The 19,143-nt window shown below is 44.6% G+C and overlaps 1 protein-coding gene across 1 annotated transcript; it reads left to right on the forward strand.

Annotated features, from left to right (window-relative positions):
• The first annotated feature begins 7,050 nt into the window (after positions 1–7,050).
• MAGEH1 (MAGE family member H1) lies at positions 7,051–8,514 on the forward strand. The gene has a single exon (XM_010365323.2). It carries the CDS (start codon positions 7,328–7,330, stop codon positions 7,985–7,987), a length of 660 nt encoding a protein of 219 aa, XP_010363625.1. The 5' UTR covers positions 7,051–7,327; the 3' UTR covers positions 7,988–8,514.
• The last annotated feature ends 10,629 nt before the right edge of the window (positions 8,515–19,143 follow it).

A 19,143-nucleotide genomic window follows, 5' to 3' on the forward strand; every position in this document is an offset into this window, starting at 1 on the left:
AAGGTCAGGTTACCTTCAAAGGGAAGCCCATCAGACTAACAGTGGATCTCTTGGCAGAAACTCTACAAGCCAGAAGAGAGTGAGGGCTAATATTCAATGTTCGTAAAGGAAAGAATTTTCAACCCAGAATTTCATATCCAGCCAAACTAAGCTCCATAAGTGAAGGAGAAATAAAATCCTTACAGACAAGCAAATGCTGAAGGATTTTGTCACAACCAGGCCTGCCTTACAAGACCTCCTGAAGGAAGCACTAAACATGAAAAGGAAAAACTGGTAGCAGCCACTGCAAAAACATGCCAAATTGTGAAGACCACTGATGCTATGAAGAAACTGCATCAATTAACAGGCAAAATAACCACCTAACATCATAATGACAGGATCAAATTCATACAAACAATATTACCTTAAATGTCAATGGGCTAAATGCCCCAATTAAAAGACACACACTGGCAAATTGGATAAAGAGTCAAGACCCATCAGTGTGCTATATTCAGGAAACCAATCTCACATGGAGAGATACACATAGGCTCAAAATAAAAGGCTGGAGGAAGATCTACCAAGCAAAAGGAAAGCAAAAAAAAAAAAAAAAAAAGCAGGGTTTGTAATCCTAGTCTCACATGAAACAGACTTTAAATCAACAAAGATCAAAAGAGACAAAACCATTACATAATGGTAAAGGGATCAATTCAACAAGAAGAGCTAACTATCCTAAATATATACGCACCCAATACAGGAGTACCCAGATTCATAAAGCAAGTTCTTAGAGACCTATGAAGACACTTAAGATTCCCACACAATAATAATGGGAGACTTTAACAACCCACCGTCAACATGAGACAGATCAATGAGACAGAAGGTTAACAAGGATATACAGGACTTGAACTCAGCTCTGTACCAAGCAGACCTAATAGACATCTATAGAACTCTCCACCCCAAATTAACAGAATATACATTCTTCTCAGCACCACATCACACTTATTCCAAAATTGACCACATAATGGGAAGTAAAGCACTCCTCAGCAAATGTAAAAGAACAGAAATCACAACAAACTGTCTCTCAGAGTACAGTGTAATCAAATTAGAACTCAGGATTAAAAAACTCACTCAAAACTGCACAACTACATGGAAACTGAACAATCTGCTCCTGAATGACTACGGGGTAAATAATGAAATGAAGGCAGAAATAAAGATGTTCTTTGAAAACAATGAGATAAAAGACACAACATACCAGAATCTCTGGGACACATTTAAAGCAGTGTGTAGTAGGAAATTTACAGCACTAAATGTCTACAAGAGAAAGCAGGAAAGATCTAAAATTGACACCCTAACATCACAATTAAAAGAAATAGAGAAGCAAAAGAAATGAATTCAAAAACTAGCAGAAGGCAAGAAATAATTAAGATCAGAGCAGAACTGAAGGAGACAGAGACACAAAAAACCCTTCAATAAATCAATGAATCCAGTAATTGGTTTTTGGAAAGATCAACAAAATTGATAGACCACTTGCAAGACTAATAAAGAAGAAAAGAAAGAAGAATCAAATAGATGCAATAAAAAATGATAAAGGGGACATCACCACTGATCCCACAGAAATACAAAGTACCATCATAGAATACTGTAAACACCTCTATGCAAATAAAGTAGAAAATCTAGAAGAAATTGATGAATTCCTGGACACATACATTCTCCCGAGGCTAAATCAGGAAGAAGTTGAATCTCTGAGTATATCAATAACTGATATTATTGCTGAAACTAAGGCAATAATTAATAGCTTTCCAACCAAAAAAGTCCAGGACCAGATGGATTCACAGCTGAATTCTACTGGAAGTACAAAGAGGAGCTGGTACCATTCCTTCTGAAACTATTCCAATCAATAGAAAAAGAGGGAATCCTCCCTAACTCATGAGACCAACATCATTCTGATACCAAAGCCTGGCAGAGACACAACAAAAAAGAGAGAATTTTAGACCAATATCCCTGATGAACATCGATGCAAAAAATCCTCAATAAAATACTGTCAAACTGAATCCAGCAGCACATCAAGAAGCTTATCCATCACGATCAAGTTGGCTTCAACCCTGGGATGCAAGGCTGGTTCAACATACACAAATCAATAAATGTAATCCATCACATAAACAGAACCAAAGACAAAAACCACATAAGTATCTCAACAGATGCAGAAAAGGCCTTTGACAAAATTCAACAGCCCTTCATGCTAAAAACTCTCAATAAACTAGGTATTGATGGAACATATCTCAAAATAATAAGAGCTATTTATCATACTGAATGGGCAAAAACTGGAAACATTCCCTTTGAAAACTGGCACAAGACAGGGATGCCCTCTCTCACCACTCCTACTCAACGTAGTTTTGGAAGTTCTGGTCAGGGCAATCAGGCAAGAGAAAGAAATAAAGAGTATTCAACTGGGAAAAGAGGAAGTCAAATTGTCCCTGTTTGCAGATGACATGATTGTATATTTAGAAAACCCCATCGTCTCAGCCCAAAATCGCCATAAGCTGATAAGCAATTTCAGCAAAGTCTCAGGACACAAAATCAATGTGCAAAAATCAGAAGAATTTCTATACACCAACAACAGACAAACAGGGAGCCAAATCATGAGTGAACTCCCATTCACAATTGCTACAAGGAGAATAAAATACCTCGGAATCCAACTGATAAGTGATGTGGAGAACCTCTTCAAGGAGAAATATAAAACACTGCTCAATGAAATAAAAGAGGACACAAACAAATGGAAGAACGTTCCACGCTCATGGATAGGAAGAATCAATATCATGAAAATGACCATACTGCTCAAGGTAATTTATAGATTCAATGCCATCCCCATCAAGCTACCAATGAGTTTCTTCACAGAATTGGAAAACACTACTCTGAAGTTCATATGGAACCAAAAAAGACCCCACATTGCCAAGACAATCCTAAGCAAAAAGAACAAAGCTGGAGGCATCATGCTACCTGATAAGGCTACACTAACCAAAACAGCATGGTACTGGTACCAAAACAGCATGGTACTGGTACCAAAACAAAAATATAGACCAATGGAACAGAACACAGCCCTCATAAATAATACCACACATCTACAACCATCTGATCTTTGACAAACCTGACAAAACCAAGAAATGGAGAAAGGATTTCCTATTTAATAAATGGTGCTGGGAAAACTGGCTAGCCATATGTAGAAAGCTGAAACTGGATCCCTTCCTTACACCTTTTACAAAAGTTAACTCAAGGTGGATTAAAGATTTAAATGTTAGACCTAAAACCATAAAATCCCTAGAAGAAAACCTAAGCAATACCATTCAGGACATAGGCATGGGCAAAGACTTCATGACTAAAACACCAAAAGCAATGGCAACAAAAGCCAAAACTGACAAATGGGATCTAATTAAACTAAAGATCTTCTGCACAGCAAAACAAACTACCATCAGAGTGAACAGGCGACCTACAGAATGGGAGAAACTTTTTGCAATCTACCCATCTGACAAAGGGCTATTATCAAGAATCTACAAGGAACTTAAACAAATTTTCAAGAAAACAACCCCATCAAAAAGTGGGCAAAGGATATGAACAGACACTTCTCAAAAGAAGACATTTACGCAGCCAACAGACACATGAAAAAACGCTCGTCATCATTGGTTATCAGAGAAATGCAAATCAAAACCACAATGAGATACCATCTCACACCAGTTAGAATGGCGATCATTAAATAGTCAGGAAACAATAGATGCTGGAGAGGATGTGGAGAAATAAGAACGCTTTTACACTGTTGGTGGAAGTGTAAATTCGTCCAATCATTGTGGAAGACAGTGTGGCAATTCCTCAAGGATCTAGAATTAGAAATGCCATTTGACCCAGTGATCCCATTACTGGGTATATATCCAAAGGATTATAAATCATGCTACTATAAAAACACATGCACATGTATGTTTATTGCAGCACTATTCACAATAGCAAAGACTTGGAACCAACCCAAATATCCATCAATGATAGACTGGGTTAAGAAAATATGACACATATACACCATGAAATACTATGCAGCCATAAAAAAGGATGCGTTCATGTCCTTTGCAAGGACATGGATGAAGCTGGAAAACGTCATTCCGAGCAGTCACAAGGACAGAAAATCAAACACTGCATGTTCTCCCTCATAGGTGGGAATTGATCAGTGAGAACACTTGGACGCAGGGCAGGGAACATCACATCCTGGGGCCTGTCATGGGATGGAGGGTAGGGGGAGGGATAGCATTAGGAGAAATACCCAATGTAAATGATGAGTTAATGGGTGCAGCAAACCAACATGGGACATGTATACCTATTTAATAAAGGTGCACGTTGTGCACACGTACCGTAGAATAATATAAGTATAATAATAATAATAAAAGAAAATTAAATAAATTGAAGAGATTATGGTAAATCCATTGCAAGGAATATCATCCAGCCACTAGAATGAAAGAATTAGAAGTGTAAATTGAGGAGATTTCATTATGAATTAGGAAAAAGGTTTGCCTGGAAATTCAATATGGAACGTTTTGATTTTTACAAATGAAACAAAGTAGAAAGCCATGTGTTCTATCTAAACATATACATGCCAACACATTCAGTAACCCTACTCTTTGATGTTGATCCTAGAGAAATGCATGCACATGTTCACAGGGAACATGTACACAAATATTAATAAGAATATTATTTTGTTTTGGAAAAATGGGAACTTCATAGGCGTGGATCATTAGGGACAGGATAAATTGAAAATGATGAAATGTACAAAATTAAAATAAATGAACTTAGAGTTCCATGTATTTACGTGGGTAAACGTAAAAAATATAAACGAGCTGGAAAATCAACATGTTGAACAATGTATACAGCATGATGATGTGCTTTAAGTAAAGGAAGAGATTCTATGTTGTGTACGGACACACAAGTTGGTAGAAAATATATACAAGTCTCCATGGGCATAATAATTGCTGACTTCATCATAGAGGAGCACAGTGGGGAAGGAGAGAGCAGAGTGGGTCATGGAAGATGTAAAAGGAGTGTTTTACCATATCCAATATATAAAAGATAGACAGCAAGTAGGGCTTAATATTTAAATTTTATGCAGCTAACTATTGGTGTTTATAATATTAATCTCTCTTCTTGCCCTATGTTTGAGATTAATTCGCAGTAAAAAAAAAAAAAAATCATGCTAAACACAAGCAAATAAATGGCAAAAGTAATCCCCCCATTTTTGTTTCATAGGGTAGGATTGTACATGCTATAGACTTCTATGCAAGACCCAAATTCCTGGAACCAGTAAAATAAGTTCATACCTGCACTAAAAAACAATTTAGAGCAATTATCAGTGGACCAGAAACTGCGAGAATTCGCAGAATGTGGGACAGCAGATAGAGCCAGACTACTGGTTTGAGTAAGCCATGACCCAGAACGAATGCAAAGATTATCCCAAATGGAGAGCTGGCTCAAGAGTGCTCTATGTACTGGAGAGGTGCTTTCTTTGCTGAACCAAATTGATTTATTGCTAACTTACCCAACAGGAGGACTCAGTAGGCTCTAATTATAAAGAAAATTTCAGCAAGACACGCATAAAGTATTCATTTGTTTCTTAAGAGTTCAGTTAAGAACACCTATAAAATCTTTTCCATCATGTATTCCTTCAGCATGCATTGATTAGATGCCACACTCACACACTGCTTGGAAAACCTTGAGAGGCAGAGTCTGTGCTTACCATGTAATAAATGCTTTTCATTTTTTATCGTATTTAATTCTCACAACCCTATGAGGGCAGTACTTTAGCCCCACTTTACAGATGGAAAAACAGGCTTACAGAGAAGTGACTTGCTTAAACTAATACCTTGAATGACATAAGAAAGACAGAGTGCTAGTTATAGGGCTTTCCTCAATGGAGTAAAAATGGACTCACGACCTTTTTGGGCACATCAAGACAAGTTTCAGGGAGAAACAGGTCTGTGAGCAGTCAGGTGGAATTTAGCTAGTTGGAGAAGGCTGAGAAGGCAGGTCAGGCAGAGCAAACAGTGAGCAAAAGCAAGCAGTGGACAAAGTTCAGAATATGCTCTGAAAGAAGCAAAATAAATCAGGTGTCCAGGAAGACGGGAGCCTAGAAACCTTGGAGCCAACCTGCACCCCGTCACCCCCTCCCCATTCCCCACTTCATCCATTCTGTCTACAAAGCCCTTCAATGGTCACCTTTAAAATGTCTTTCTGCCTCTCCATCCCCATGGCAACAGCCTCAAGGCATACTTTACTTCCCAGTGCTTCTTATTCCAATTGCTTCCTATGTGGTCTGCCAGAAAATAGGTTGCTCTTCTGAAAGGCTGCACAAATGCAGTTCCTCTGATCCTGTCACTGCCCTGCTTTCATACATACATACATACATACACACATATAAGCGTGGTAGATATATGCACTGTATATAAAAATGTGGTAGATATATGCACGATATATGTATGTATGTATATATGTATAAAAGCAGGGCAGTATATATATCGTGCATGTATCTACCACATTTTAAAGGCTCTGCATCTCTTTCACCCTGCTTGTTTCTGCAGTCCCATCTCCTCACATCATCCAGCACATCTGCCCTAACAATATTATCCGGGCCCTACACGGGACCACGAATTGATTAGTATACACATAAATGCCTTCTGAAAACAGGGCGAGTGAATGAACGCGATGTGTAAGCCAAGACAGGAAAGGAAGGCTGGAGACAGCTGAATCCTTCCAAGAATACACCCTCCCGCCACCCCGGCCTCCCAACCTGCAACACACACACCGCCTGTCGTCAGTGGGAATGGAGCTGACGCACTCCTTCCCTAGACTGCCAAGCCAATCTTGGAATGTTTGTACTAGGCTGATAATAGAGAAACTTTAAGCTATTTTTTTTCTCTTCTGCAAACTCCAGCCCCCACCAATCTCTAGCTGTCATTCCTGCCCTTGTCCCACCCCTGTCGCTGCCTGCCCCTTTCCTATCTGCTAGCGGAAGTCCCTGTGGAGGACCAGCCTACTTCCTCTTTGGTGCTAGGAGTGTGCGTGGCAGGAGAGGCGGGGCCAGTTTTGCTGAGCTTTCTCGCGGGCTTGCAGCTGCGGCAAGTGCTGGCGGCGGTTGCTTGCGCTAGTCAGCTGGCGTGGGAACTAGCTTTGTAGCTGAGAACGGCTGGTTTATTGATACAAAGACTATTGACGTTGGTAGCTCCAGCGGCAGCAGCTTCTTACGGTATAAAGCAGTTGCTTCCTGAAGAGGCTACAAGCATCCTTCCCTGGGACTGCTGTAAGCTTTGAGCCCCTAGCAGGAGACATGCCTCGGGGACGAAAGAGTCGGCGCCGCCGTAATGCTAGAGCCGCAGAAGAGAACCGCAACAATCGCAAAATCCAGGCCTCGGAGGCCTCCGAGACCCCCATGGCCGCCTCCGTGGTAGCGAGCACCCCCGAAGACGACTTGAGCGGCCCCGAGGAAGACCCCAGCACTCCAGAGGAGGCCTCTACCACCCCTGAAGAAGCCTCCAGCACTGCCCAAGCACAAAAGCCTTCGGTGCCCCGGAGCAATTTTCAGGGCACCAAGAAAAGTCTCCTGATGTCCATATTAGCGCTCATCTTCATCATGGGCAACAGCGCCAAGGAAGCTCTGGTCTGGAAAGTGCTGGGGAAGTTAGGAATGCAGCCTGGACGCCAGCACAGCATCTTTGGAGATCCGAAGAAGATCGTCACAGAAGAGTTTGTGCGCAGAGGGTACCTGATTTATAAGCCGGTGCCCCGTAGCAGTCCGGTGGAGTACGAGTTCTTCTGGGGGCCCCGAGCACACGTGGAATCGAGCAAACTGAAAGTCATGCATTTTGTGGCAAGGGTTCGTAACCGATGCTCTAAAGACTGGCCTTGTAATTATGACTGGGATTCGGACGATGATGCAGAGGTTGAGGCTATCCTCAATTCAGGTGCTAGGGGTTATTCCGCCCCCTAAGTAGATCTGAGGCAGACCCTTGGGGGGTGGAAAAGAAAGTCACAGGTACCCCAAAGAGTAGATGGCCAGGGTCCTAAGTTGAAAATGATGTGGATTGGGGGCGGGGGACACTGTATTTGATACTTGTGATCAGTGATCATTGTTTAACTGCAAATTAGAGTGTTTGCTTTTGATAATGGAAAATTGTACTCTTTTTAAAATTCTGTTTGTTGAGAATAACAATATGTTTAAAAATATAATTGAACAGATTTTTTTTTCTTTGTTTCCTGTCATTGACATTTAGTTTTGCTACCGTTCTAAAATGAAGTCGTTCCATCATATTCTATGATCTTGTACAGCATTATAGGAATGAACTGTTCTTTTGAAGTTGAAATACTCAGTAAAAGGTTGAAGAAGGATGGAGGATTTCTTCATATATGACGTTTCTGAAACGCTTTGTGTCTACTGTTGTGTGAAGATTGACATTTACCATGATTTTCCTTGGTTACTGCAGAACATAGAGAAAAATAAAAGCATAACGACTAGTACATCTTGCGCATTTTCTGACCACCTGTTATGTGAGGCACCAGTGTAGACTCTAGGGATACTCCCTAGTACACATCCTCCAGGTCCAAGGAATGTTCTAGATTATGTGGGAGAGAAAAATAGGTAAACTGGCAGTGCAGTAAATGCTGGGAAAGAGTCTGAGACTGAAGTGCCATGAAAATGTAGAAAACATTATGTGGCCTGTCTTGGGGAGGGGGCCAGGGAAGGGAGCATCACAGGATGTGTGAAAATTCAAGAGACACTTAAATAAGTTTGGGGGGACTGAAATATGTGATCAGAATATATGATGAAAATATAATGTATTAGATATTTGATTGGATACTCCACCCAGCATAGGGGAGGGAGCACTGGCAAAACGAAGGGGACATCACAGGGTGCCTGCCACGGAAGTAGAAAATACACATAAATCATCTTGAGAGGAGGAGGGCAGAGGGAAGGGGTGGGTGCAGGGGAAAAGGTTGTCATGGGGTACTTCGGAAATAAAAAAAGGTAGGGCCGTCAGAAAATCTTGGTGAGGGGACAATCTGAGGTTTGGAAATAATAGAGAAGAAGGAGAGGGAGTAAAAATGGAGACACTGAAGGCAGCGTGGACGTTTGGAAATAAATTCTTCACTGAACTATTAAGGTTATATGAAGGGGAAAGTAGAGAACAAGGAATGAGGCAAGGGAAGAAGTGCGCAGGACAGACCCTCAAAGGGTGGGTGACTTTAAACTAATGACAATAAAAATGATTAATAATAATAACAACCCTGAAATAATTCGAGAAAAGGCTATAGAAAAGCAGAGCTTCTGAGATACTGGATGAGCCAGAGAAAAGGCTCCACCTGTGGCATCTCCGAAAGGTAACCTTGCACTTCTCTCAGGAACTATGGTTCGTTAGGGTGCACACATTGTTTAAAAGTGTGTGTGTCCAAGGGGGCAAGGGGACATTAGTATTTTCACTCTCACCTTCGGCCAATGGAGTAAGTCCGGATTGGTACCTGGCATGAAGGCCCATGCTATACTAAGTCATGTGGGATCAGGCCCAAATCCTACCACCTTTTCTCCAAGAGCTAAGCGCTGCATGAACTGGGTCCCCTGCTGGGGAGCACCAGTGACAAGTGCCCAACCTAGAGGGGCTCATGGTTAGCAGCTATAACACACACAAGAGTGGTCAGGCTACCTTCTTCCTTCTTGACATCCAGGCTTACCCTGCTTCCAGCTGTGTGCAAAGTGACGTCACCAGGTGCAGGGTAGGCTAGGAAATGATCTTCTGGAGAAGGCCCAGGGACCCGCTCTCCTCAGCCTGCAGGCCAAGGAGGCTTCAAACAAAAGTAGTAACTATGACCCCATCAGCAGCTCCATATTCATTCAGCAAGCCGGAAAATGGTGAGCGCCTTCTGGGATTCAGACGGTGTGATAGAGACTGGAGCTGCAGAAAATCAAAAGGCCTGTTCTTTGCCCTGGGAGGAGTCGTATCTATCAATACCACCTCCAGAGGTAAACAAGGTGGGAATCTGAGGTCCAGGTTTCTCGGTGACTTTCCCATCTAGAGCCACAGAAGTGGCAAGAGAGAGATCCTAGACAAGACCCTATGTCCATTCCCTGCAAACCCAGAGTGCTTTCCTCTAGGCCACCCTGCTGCCTGTCTCTGCCTGCTAGTGCACTCTCAAGGTCTCTGTCTTCAAAAGAAACACCACATGAAGGCAGGGGAAGAGGTGTGAGTAACCCTGGCCACAGCATCCAATCCTTCTGGGGACCAGGCCAGATTACATTCCTCCCCCGACCCGCCCTTTTACCCAAGGGGGCTTACAGCAGTCAGTGAGCCCCAGGTCAGTCAGCTAGTAAGTGGGAGAGCTGCAGAGTAAAATGATTTGTTGAGCACCCGCCTGTCCCAGAAGCATGTCACATATTATCTCTGACAGGTCAGTGTAATTACTGCCCATTAAACAGGATGCTCCTCCAGCTAGCTCGGGGGAAGAGGTAATGTCTTCTCCAACCCTGTGTGAGTCCATGCTTTCTCTGGCTCTGGTGGCAAATTACCATCCAATGGTCTAAGATGGTTCTTCGCAAGTACGGGCCAAGAAGCTTAATTCAGTCAGAGAACCAGCAGTATAAGAGGAGAAAGACTGGGAGAATACCTCCAGCTGCCCTGTCAGAGAGATAACTGCTGGAATCCTGAAGGCCTCAGGCAGGAGGCTCTGCAGGGGATTGGGAAACAAGGGATTGGGTGATGGGTGACCTGCCCTAGCGCAAGGAGTACGCGATCAATGGACCAGGCTTATTTTCTTGTGGCCTGGAGGTTCAGTCTCCCTAACACACTACAGGAGTACTGCAAAGAGTTAACCTTCCTTTGGTTAGATAAAGGCTGAAGAAGGGCGGGACTTCCGGTGGCTGTGAAATGAAAGACAGGGGTGAGGGAGAGGCAGGGAAAGGGGCTTCTGGAAGGTGGAGAGGAAAAGAAAACATTCACTGTGCCATTTACAAAAATTCTTTGAGCTTTGCGGGGCATCCAGATGAGACATCCAGGTGCAAGCCTCTTGCTGGGTAAATCTGAAACCCAAACTGGCCCCACCCCAGCGGAGGTTCCACAAAGCAAGTGGGAAAGCTGCAGTTTTAGGTGCAAGGATGCCTCTAAAAAGGGATTGAGTTTCTGGGTCCTAGAACACTCCAGTTGTTAGGAGCACTCAAGGATAGAGAGCCCCAAGCTGCCCAAAGCCTAGCAAACATGGCAGCTGGCATTTACCGAGTGCCTAAATTGTTCCAGGCACTTTGATTGCTGTTTGCATGCATTGTCTCTAACTGCAGTAGTCCTGCAAGGGAGGTGCCACCAGGTCAGGCCGAGTTTACAGAGGAGAAAACCCTAACTCAGGTCTCACAAGCAAGTTGCCAGGATCAGCTGGCTGGTCATTGGCAGCCTTGCAGGTGGACCCAGGGCCTGCCAAGTCTGAAGCCCACACTGCTGTGCTACAGGGAAAGATTCCATCTCCAGGAGAGCTGGGGCTCTGCCCAACCTTGGGAAAGTCTTCTGTTTTCAAACTCGGACACATCGCAGGGTAGGAGTGACAGGGAACATGCCGGGGTCAGGTGAGGAGGTGTGGGAAAATAAAATTAATCTGCACTTTCAGGACTAGCTGTGGCAGTCTGTCCCTTTATTTTGAAGGGCTGGGGCCCCATTGCCAGGCATCTTGGAGGAATCGTATGTGTGGAGTGAGCATTTCCTTCCAAGACAAGTGGACTTCCCCATCACAACACATTCCCCAGAAACTTAACTACCCAGCACCCTCCATCAGTCCTGAAAATCCTAGGTCCTGGCTTTCCCACGGTGGACCAAGCAAACAACAATGTTTCTGAGCCTGCAACATTGCTCCGATACTGTTGCCAATGCAGAAGGTACTGGCAGACCTGTTCCCTTGAGCAGAGCAACCGGGATAAGATGCTGGCAGACAGCAAACAGTGAGCATCTGCCCATGAACAAAAGACAGGTTCCAGGGCATCCTCCTTGGGCCCAGTGCTGCGGCCTTGGCCTCAGCAGGCAAGTGCAGAGTAGACAATGGCCATGACCAAAGGGAGATTTGGATTCAGCCTGGGCTCACGTTGGCCCCTGTGAGGTGGGGAGCGGGCAGGATCCCCCCGACTCCTTTCTTTGGCAGAAAGGTAGAATTCCGGCCTTCTGGAGGAAATGATTTTGGAGTTGTGGTGGAGGTGGATAAGGGTGATTCTTATGAAGATGTACTGAGACCTGTACACAGGTTCCTCCAGGGCTCACGAGCCATGGAACAGTTAAATGTCAAAGAGCAGATGGAATTTCTTTGAACATCCCTGTGAGGGCACTTTGTCAAAAGAGGGGCTCAGCTCAGCCAAGACTACATAGAAGAATAACTGGAGTAATCTGGGGCTCAGAGAAAAGGTTTCTGGAGGAGAAGTGGGCTCTGCGCTTACACTGCTCATCGTGCAACAGGCTTGCAAAGCTCACAAGGGTGATTTGGAGGGGAAGGCAGAGTCTATACACAGCTAGTGAAAATCAGGCCCAGTTCTTTGACTGGTCGACTTCTGCCCCAGTTCCTGTGGCAAATGACACCAGTGTTGCCAATGTTATCTCCAGATGTGCAACGCACGACAAGTGGTTGAGATTCCTCCTGTAACTTGGACCACGGAGGCCTGTGTAGTCTCAATAATAATGTAGCCTATATTATTTTTCATGTTGTGATTATCTAATGATTCATCCATTCACTCTTTCAACGAGCGCTTATTAAGGTCTACTATGTGCCAGTCGTGAGTCTAGTCACCTGGGATTCATAGGTGAACAAATCACAAGCACCCTTGCCCTCATGAATGGTACATACAAAGGCAAGGAAACAGAAAATAAAATGCAAACCTTTTACATTACTAATTATATAGAAGAGTAGAAGGAGACAATCACTTTGGGTGGGGCAGGTGGTGGGTAGTGGTGGTGGTGGTGGTGGTAAGCTAACACACAGCAGGGTAGAGTGCATCTCGGGTCGTTGATAATGGGAGAAGAGAAAGGAAGTAGAGCATTCACTGCCATATGCAAGGGTAAGCAGGTAGGCTTCATTGGAAGGGCGACATTGGAGGAAAGAAATGAAGAAGGTGAGAGGGGTTGCCTTGCGGATATATAAAGAAAGTACTGTCCAGGCGGAAGGTCCAGCTGGTGCAAAGGCTCTAAGGCCAGGGAGTGACTACCACGCTTGAGAAATGGCAGAGAGGCCAGCGTGGTTGCTGTAGAGTGAGCCAAAAGGACGAGAGCAGGAGAGGAGGTCAGAGAGATTAACAGAATCCCACATTCTGTAGGTTGGGAGTCCGTTTTAAGGACCTTGGCTCTTGCTTGGGGTGAAATGTTGGGGGAAGAAGGAGGGAAGCAGTGAGGGGTGGAACAGAGGAGTCATGTGATCTGACACGTGTTTGGAAGGGATCACTTTGATTACTTACTATGCCGAGAGTAGAGTCAATTCAGGCGAGGGTAGTGGAAGCGTGTAAACCAGGTTGGAAGCTACCACGGCTGACTCCAGGGGTTTTTTTTTGCCTGAGCAACAAGTGGACTGGGATTGGTATCAACTGATATGGGGAGTGCTGCAGTGAGAATAGGTTTTGTAGGTAGGGAAGGATCCAAGAATTCAGTTTTGTACACATTGAGTTAAGCTGTCTCTCTGATATCCGTGTGAGTCAAGTAGGCAGTTGTATATACAAGTCGGGAATTTGGCTGAAAGATCTATACCTAAATATATGTGGATGGCACTTAAAAGCCATGAGACTACACGAGCTCTGCTAGGGAGGGAGAGCACATAGAGGAGGGCATAAAGTCACGAACAGAGCCCTGCAGCATAAAGGGATCGGAGAGAAGAGGAGACACCAGCTGAGGAGATGGGGAAATTGACACCAGTGACTCATGGAGGAAAACCAAGAGTGTCCTGGGAACTATATGAATCAAAGTGTCTCAAGAGACATCCAGCGGTTCACTCTGCTCAAACTGCTGATGTCAGGCGAAATAAGAAGAGGAGTGAGAATTAACCATTGCATTTAGCAATGCAGAGGTTCCTGGTGACCTTAATAAGAGCAGTTTCTTTGGGGGACTGTGTGAAAAAGCCTGCTTGGGACAGCTTTAAGAGAGAATGGGAGGAGAGGAATCGATGAGTATGGACAAGTTTTACAGGTTTTGCAGCAATTGGGAGCAAAGAAATCAGGCAGCATCTGGTGGGGAAAGAGGGAGTCAGGAAAAGGTTTACTTCAGGTGGGAGAAATATTGTGCTGAAGGCAAGCACCCGGTGGAGAGACACGAAATCGATAGCACAGGGGTGGCAGAGAGCATCCTTGGAGCGGCAGCTTTGAGTAGGCAGGAGGGTGCAGGGACCTTGTATCAAGGGGAGAGCTGGAGCATGCAGGAGGAGTTGCAAAATAGGGAGTTACTGGAATGGGTAGATGTCAGCTAGGCATTCTGGCCATCCTGAACTCCCCTAGCTGAGGTTAGGCACCTGTCTATTTGTTGATTCTGCATGTCTGTTGAGTATCTGCTATGCATGAGGCACACCTGTGGGCACTTTACTAACATTTAACACTCCAAACAACCCATTAGGTGGGTTGTGTCACAATACCATGCTACATGTGAGAGGTCTGCCGCTCAAGGAGGTCAGATGGACTGTCCAAGTTCACTTAGCAAACAATTGGAAGAGTAAAGCTTTAAGAGACGGCCTGCCTCTCCAGGCAGGCTTATAAAGCTCACATCTGCTGGCAAGTCAGAGTGTGGGATTACTCTTGCATCCCCTTACACTGGTAACAAGCCTGCCCACTGAACCACAGCAGCTTCTGATGACCACATGGAAGCCACAGTCTGTATGTCTGGGCACCTGCCTCAGTTTCCTGTGTGCCAATGCTACTTCAGTGTGCATGAGCTCCATTCTGAGCCTGAGGCTGAGGGGCAGGGCCTCTCTGTGACCTTGTCTCATTTAAAACAGACCTCTCCTCTGAAGGCTGGCTCAGCTCCAAGTGGAACAGACACTCCAGAACTACAGAGCTGCCCTTCCACTGGCTTTTTAAACACCCTTACTACCCGAAGGCCTGCTTTCTCACCAAGTCAGAGAAGTAAGGGCCACTGAGCTCACTGAGCCATGTGGACCATTATCATCTAGATTGATGGACACACACACACACACACACACGCACACACTCCACATGAATGTGCGTGTGATCTCTTCTCATTAGACCTCTCTCTCTCTCTCTCTTTCTCTCTCTCTCTCTCTCTCTCTCTCTCTCTCTCTCTCTCTCTCTCTCTGTGTGTGTGTGTGTATGTGTGTGTGTCAAATAAGACCCCCAAAGAAATAAGCTTTATGGTGTGTGGAGCCCCTCCTGTAGGGTAAGCCTGGGTCCAGATACGACTTTTGCAGGGTTGGGTCTCAGGGTACAGGGTACAGGCCCATCCTGGGAAAGGAATAAACGTTTTGCTGTTCTGAGCCAGTGAGAATGAGGCCAGAGACCATGAGAAGAAAGGAACAGAGAAGAGAATGGCCACTGGGGCCATTCGAGTCTTAAATTGGGAGGGCAGATTATTTTATAAATGAGCTTCTTTAAGGCACACACACCTATCTTCTACCCACTCCAATAAATAGCCTTGATGACCCAGAAACAGCAATCAAGGACTTTGGGTACCCATCTCCCTCCAGATGGACATTTAGTATCTTTTGACTCTGCTTTCTCTTCATACACTGCTTTAGATAACATGCTTGAATGTGTCTCCCTCTTTTCAGAGACGAACTCCACCAAGATGCTTCAGAGCCCTGCTGCAGTGACTTCCATAAAGGCTGCTGAACTGCTCTGAAGGCATCACTGGCCCACATGATGTGAGGAGGTGAAAAGCCCCACCATGGTTGGGTTATCTGCACTTTGGAAATCCTGGTAAGTAGCCATGGATGTAAACCATGCATGTTGAGGGGAAGTATGCTGGTCCTGAAGCCAGAGTGTCTACTTGATCAGTAGCTTGGGGACCTGGTCGAAGTTATCTCCCTTGGGCCACCCTCCGTTTACATCTCCAAATACATGAATAATGACTCCTGCTTTGTATACATGCTGCAGAAAATACATCAGCTGAACTTCACAAAGCTCCAAACTGTTGCTTCTTGAGCTCTCTGTTGTAAAGGAGAAGCATTTAATTTTTTTGTACATCAGTCATTCATGGATCAATACATTCCTGTAACACAAGGAAAGTGAACGAACGACTAGAAAGAAGAAAAATATAGCAAAGACATACAAAATACAAGCCCTGATTATTTCAACATCCAAATGACTCTCACTGCATGCTATAAAACTTCCTAAACGTATATTCTTATGCTATAAAACTTCCTAAACGTATATTCTTATGCTATAAAACTTCCTAAACGTATACTCTCAAATGCTGTACTTACCGCAGAGAAGTAACAAACTTTTGCGAAGCGGCAAGAGTCCATGGACTCTGCTTTCATCAGTGATGCTCTGGCGCAGCAGCACCTGACCTATCACATTCATTCACTCGGTGGTTACTGTTGCAAGGGAGTTATTACAAAATATGGTTCTTATCATGAAGGAGCTTCCATAACAAGAAATTGCAACTAAAGAGTACAAGAAATGCCAAAAGGTTCAACTGCTGCCTGTCATGAGAGTTGTGAGTCCCTGAAGCAGCACAGGAGTTCGAAAAGCAGATATCACAGTGTGCATGACTACCATTGGGCCTTGACGATCAAGGAAGGATGGAACTTACTTTGTAGCGTTTTGTATTCTGTGATTGTAGGAAAGGAGCTTGATCATTGCACATGTTTCTGCAAGCCCTAGAAGAATAAGGCGGCTGGAAAATATTAAGCCTAATCCCAAGAATCAGAGTTTACCTGTGCTAACATTTATGTGTACACTTTCAATGCATAGTCAGGAATATTATAATAATGATAAGTAGAATTATTATAATAACTATATATATATATACATATATATATATATATATATATACACACTGCTCTACACACCCTATGTTTGCAAATATTTATACCAGTTTTCTGTAAGCTGATGCAAACAATTACCTTGACTCAGAGCTCACACTACTGAGATTGACTCGGAGCTCACACTGTTGACGTCCACACGACATTGATGAGATTCCCACAGTAGCTGTGTCTGGGAGTGCCCAAAGGGCGATACAAGTCATTAACAAGAGCAATCTGCACACTACAAGCAGCCCCCTGAGAGAGCCTCACTGTAGCCTCCACCCTTGTGATGTTGACATTGTCCCTGATCAGCTCACAAAGCTGCCGGGACCCAGGTGCCAGAGCTGAGCTGCATTCTGTGTGGAGGTACATGGAATGGCCCTGTCCTCACCCCGTACCCAATCATGGACTCTGAAGCAGCTCTGCCAAACCCACATTGTCCCTCTCAGGAAGGCGAGCTCCTCACCGCCTTCCTGCCAATCAAGTTCATCTGCAAACAAATCGCCATGTACAACACAGGTCTGCAGGCAGTATGGCTGAAGATTCACACATATTACTTAAATTCACACAGCAATCATAGGAAGTATGTCAAATTGGCCCCATTTTACAGGTTACAAAACCAAAGTTCAAGGAGGTTTCTGATAAGAGATGAAATCTCAGAAACACTGACCTGGTAGCTTCCAACATCACACATACGCACAGTTCAGTTTCTCTCTCTCTCTCTCTCTCTCTCTCTCTCTCTCTCTCTCTCTCCTCTCTCTCTCTCTCTCTCTCTCTCTCTCTCTCTCGTTTCCTTATCTGTGTCCTGTCCCCCACTACACACACAGACTACTGAAAGAGTAGTAGTAATCTCCTGTTCCCATAACAGGGAACAGGAGATTAGCATGCAAGGCAGTGGCTACATATCTGGGAGCAAGGAGAGAAATGAGGAGGGAAGCCAAGGGAATCCTGCCTTGTGATCCAGTGCTGCCCTCACACAAAGTGTTGCTCAGGACTCACAATGAGTCTCCCAGCAACCCCTTCCTCCTTCCAGCTCTGGAAAATCAGACTGCTTGCCCTAGCAAAGCTCAGTCCATGGCATACCAAGCTTTCATATGAGGCTTGGAACCTGTAATTCACAAATACGTAGACTGAAAACTCCTGAAGAATGTCAAAAAAGAAGAAGAGAAGAAGAAGAAGAAGAAGAAGAGAAGAAGAAGAAGAGAAAGAAGAAGAAGAAGAGAAAGAAGAAGAAGGAGAAGAGAAGAAGGAGAGGAGAAGAGAAGAGGAAGGAGAAGGAGAAGGAGAAGGAAGGGGGAGGAGAAGGGAGAAGAAGAAGGAGAAGGAGAAAGAAGGAGAAGGAGAAGGAGAGGAGAAGGAGAAGAGGAAGGAGAAGGAGAAGGAGAAGGAGAGAAGAAGAGAAGAGAAGGAAGAAGAAGAAGAAAGAGAGGAAGAGAAGGAGAAGAAGAAGAAGAAGAAGAAGAAGAAGAAGAAGAAGAAGAAGAAGAAGAAGGAATGTCAACACCAGACTCTGGCCATCCACAGGACTCAACCCAGGACTCTGCTTAAGCAGAGGAGAAATGGCCTCTCCCTCTTGTTATCATGTGGTTAACAATCCCAAAGCCCTCTGCCCTCTCTCAGTAGACTCCGACAGGGCAGGGTACAGAATTTTGGAGGTTTGGAGGAGGACGTCCACATGGACCTTGTGGTCCAAGGGCCAGGAAAACCATGGTGCCCAACATTCCCCAGACAGGCTCCTAATCAGAACACTTGTGTCTCTCCAGTCCTGGCAAGCAACGTGTGGATGTGTGATGAGGTTGTGTGAGACTAAGTCTAGGAGCTAGATTGTGAAAAGTGCCTCTGAATGATCAGTGTCAAGAAAATTGCCAGACGTTGGTATGCCAGGAGAGTGGAAGGTGCTGGGCTTAGAGCAGGACCCAATTAGACCTTTATGCTAGGGTTTCCCTCAAAGCAGCCCCACCGTCTGTTCCCATCAGCATTCGTGTTTTCACATGTGTGCTGAAAATAGTCCCATGAGTGCAACTGGCAGCAAAGTGGAGATGGGCAAGCAAAGGGGGAACTAGAGAAATGCACTGTATCCACCCTGCAAAGAACTTGTGGGCAGCAGTAGCCTTCCCCTTCCTCTGTACCCTACTGCGTACTGCATCCTACTGTTGCAGTAAGGAATCACCA

This window comes from Rhinopithecus roxellana, chromosome 7 (genome assembly GCF_007565055.1).
Source record: "Rhinopithecus roxellana isolate Shanxi Qingling chromosome 7, ASM756505v1, whole genome shotgun sequence".
NCBI classification, from domain to species: Eukaryota; Metazoa; Chordata; class Mammalia; order Primates; family Cercopithecidae; genus Rhinopithecus; species Rhinopithecus roxellana.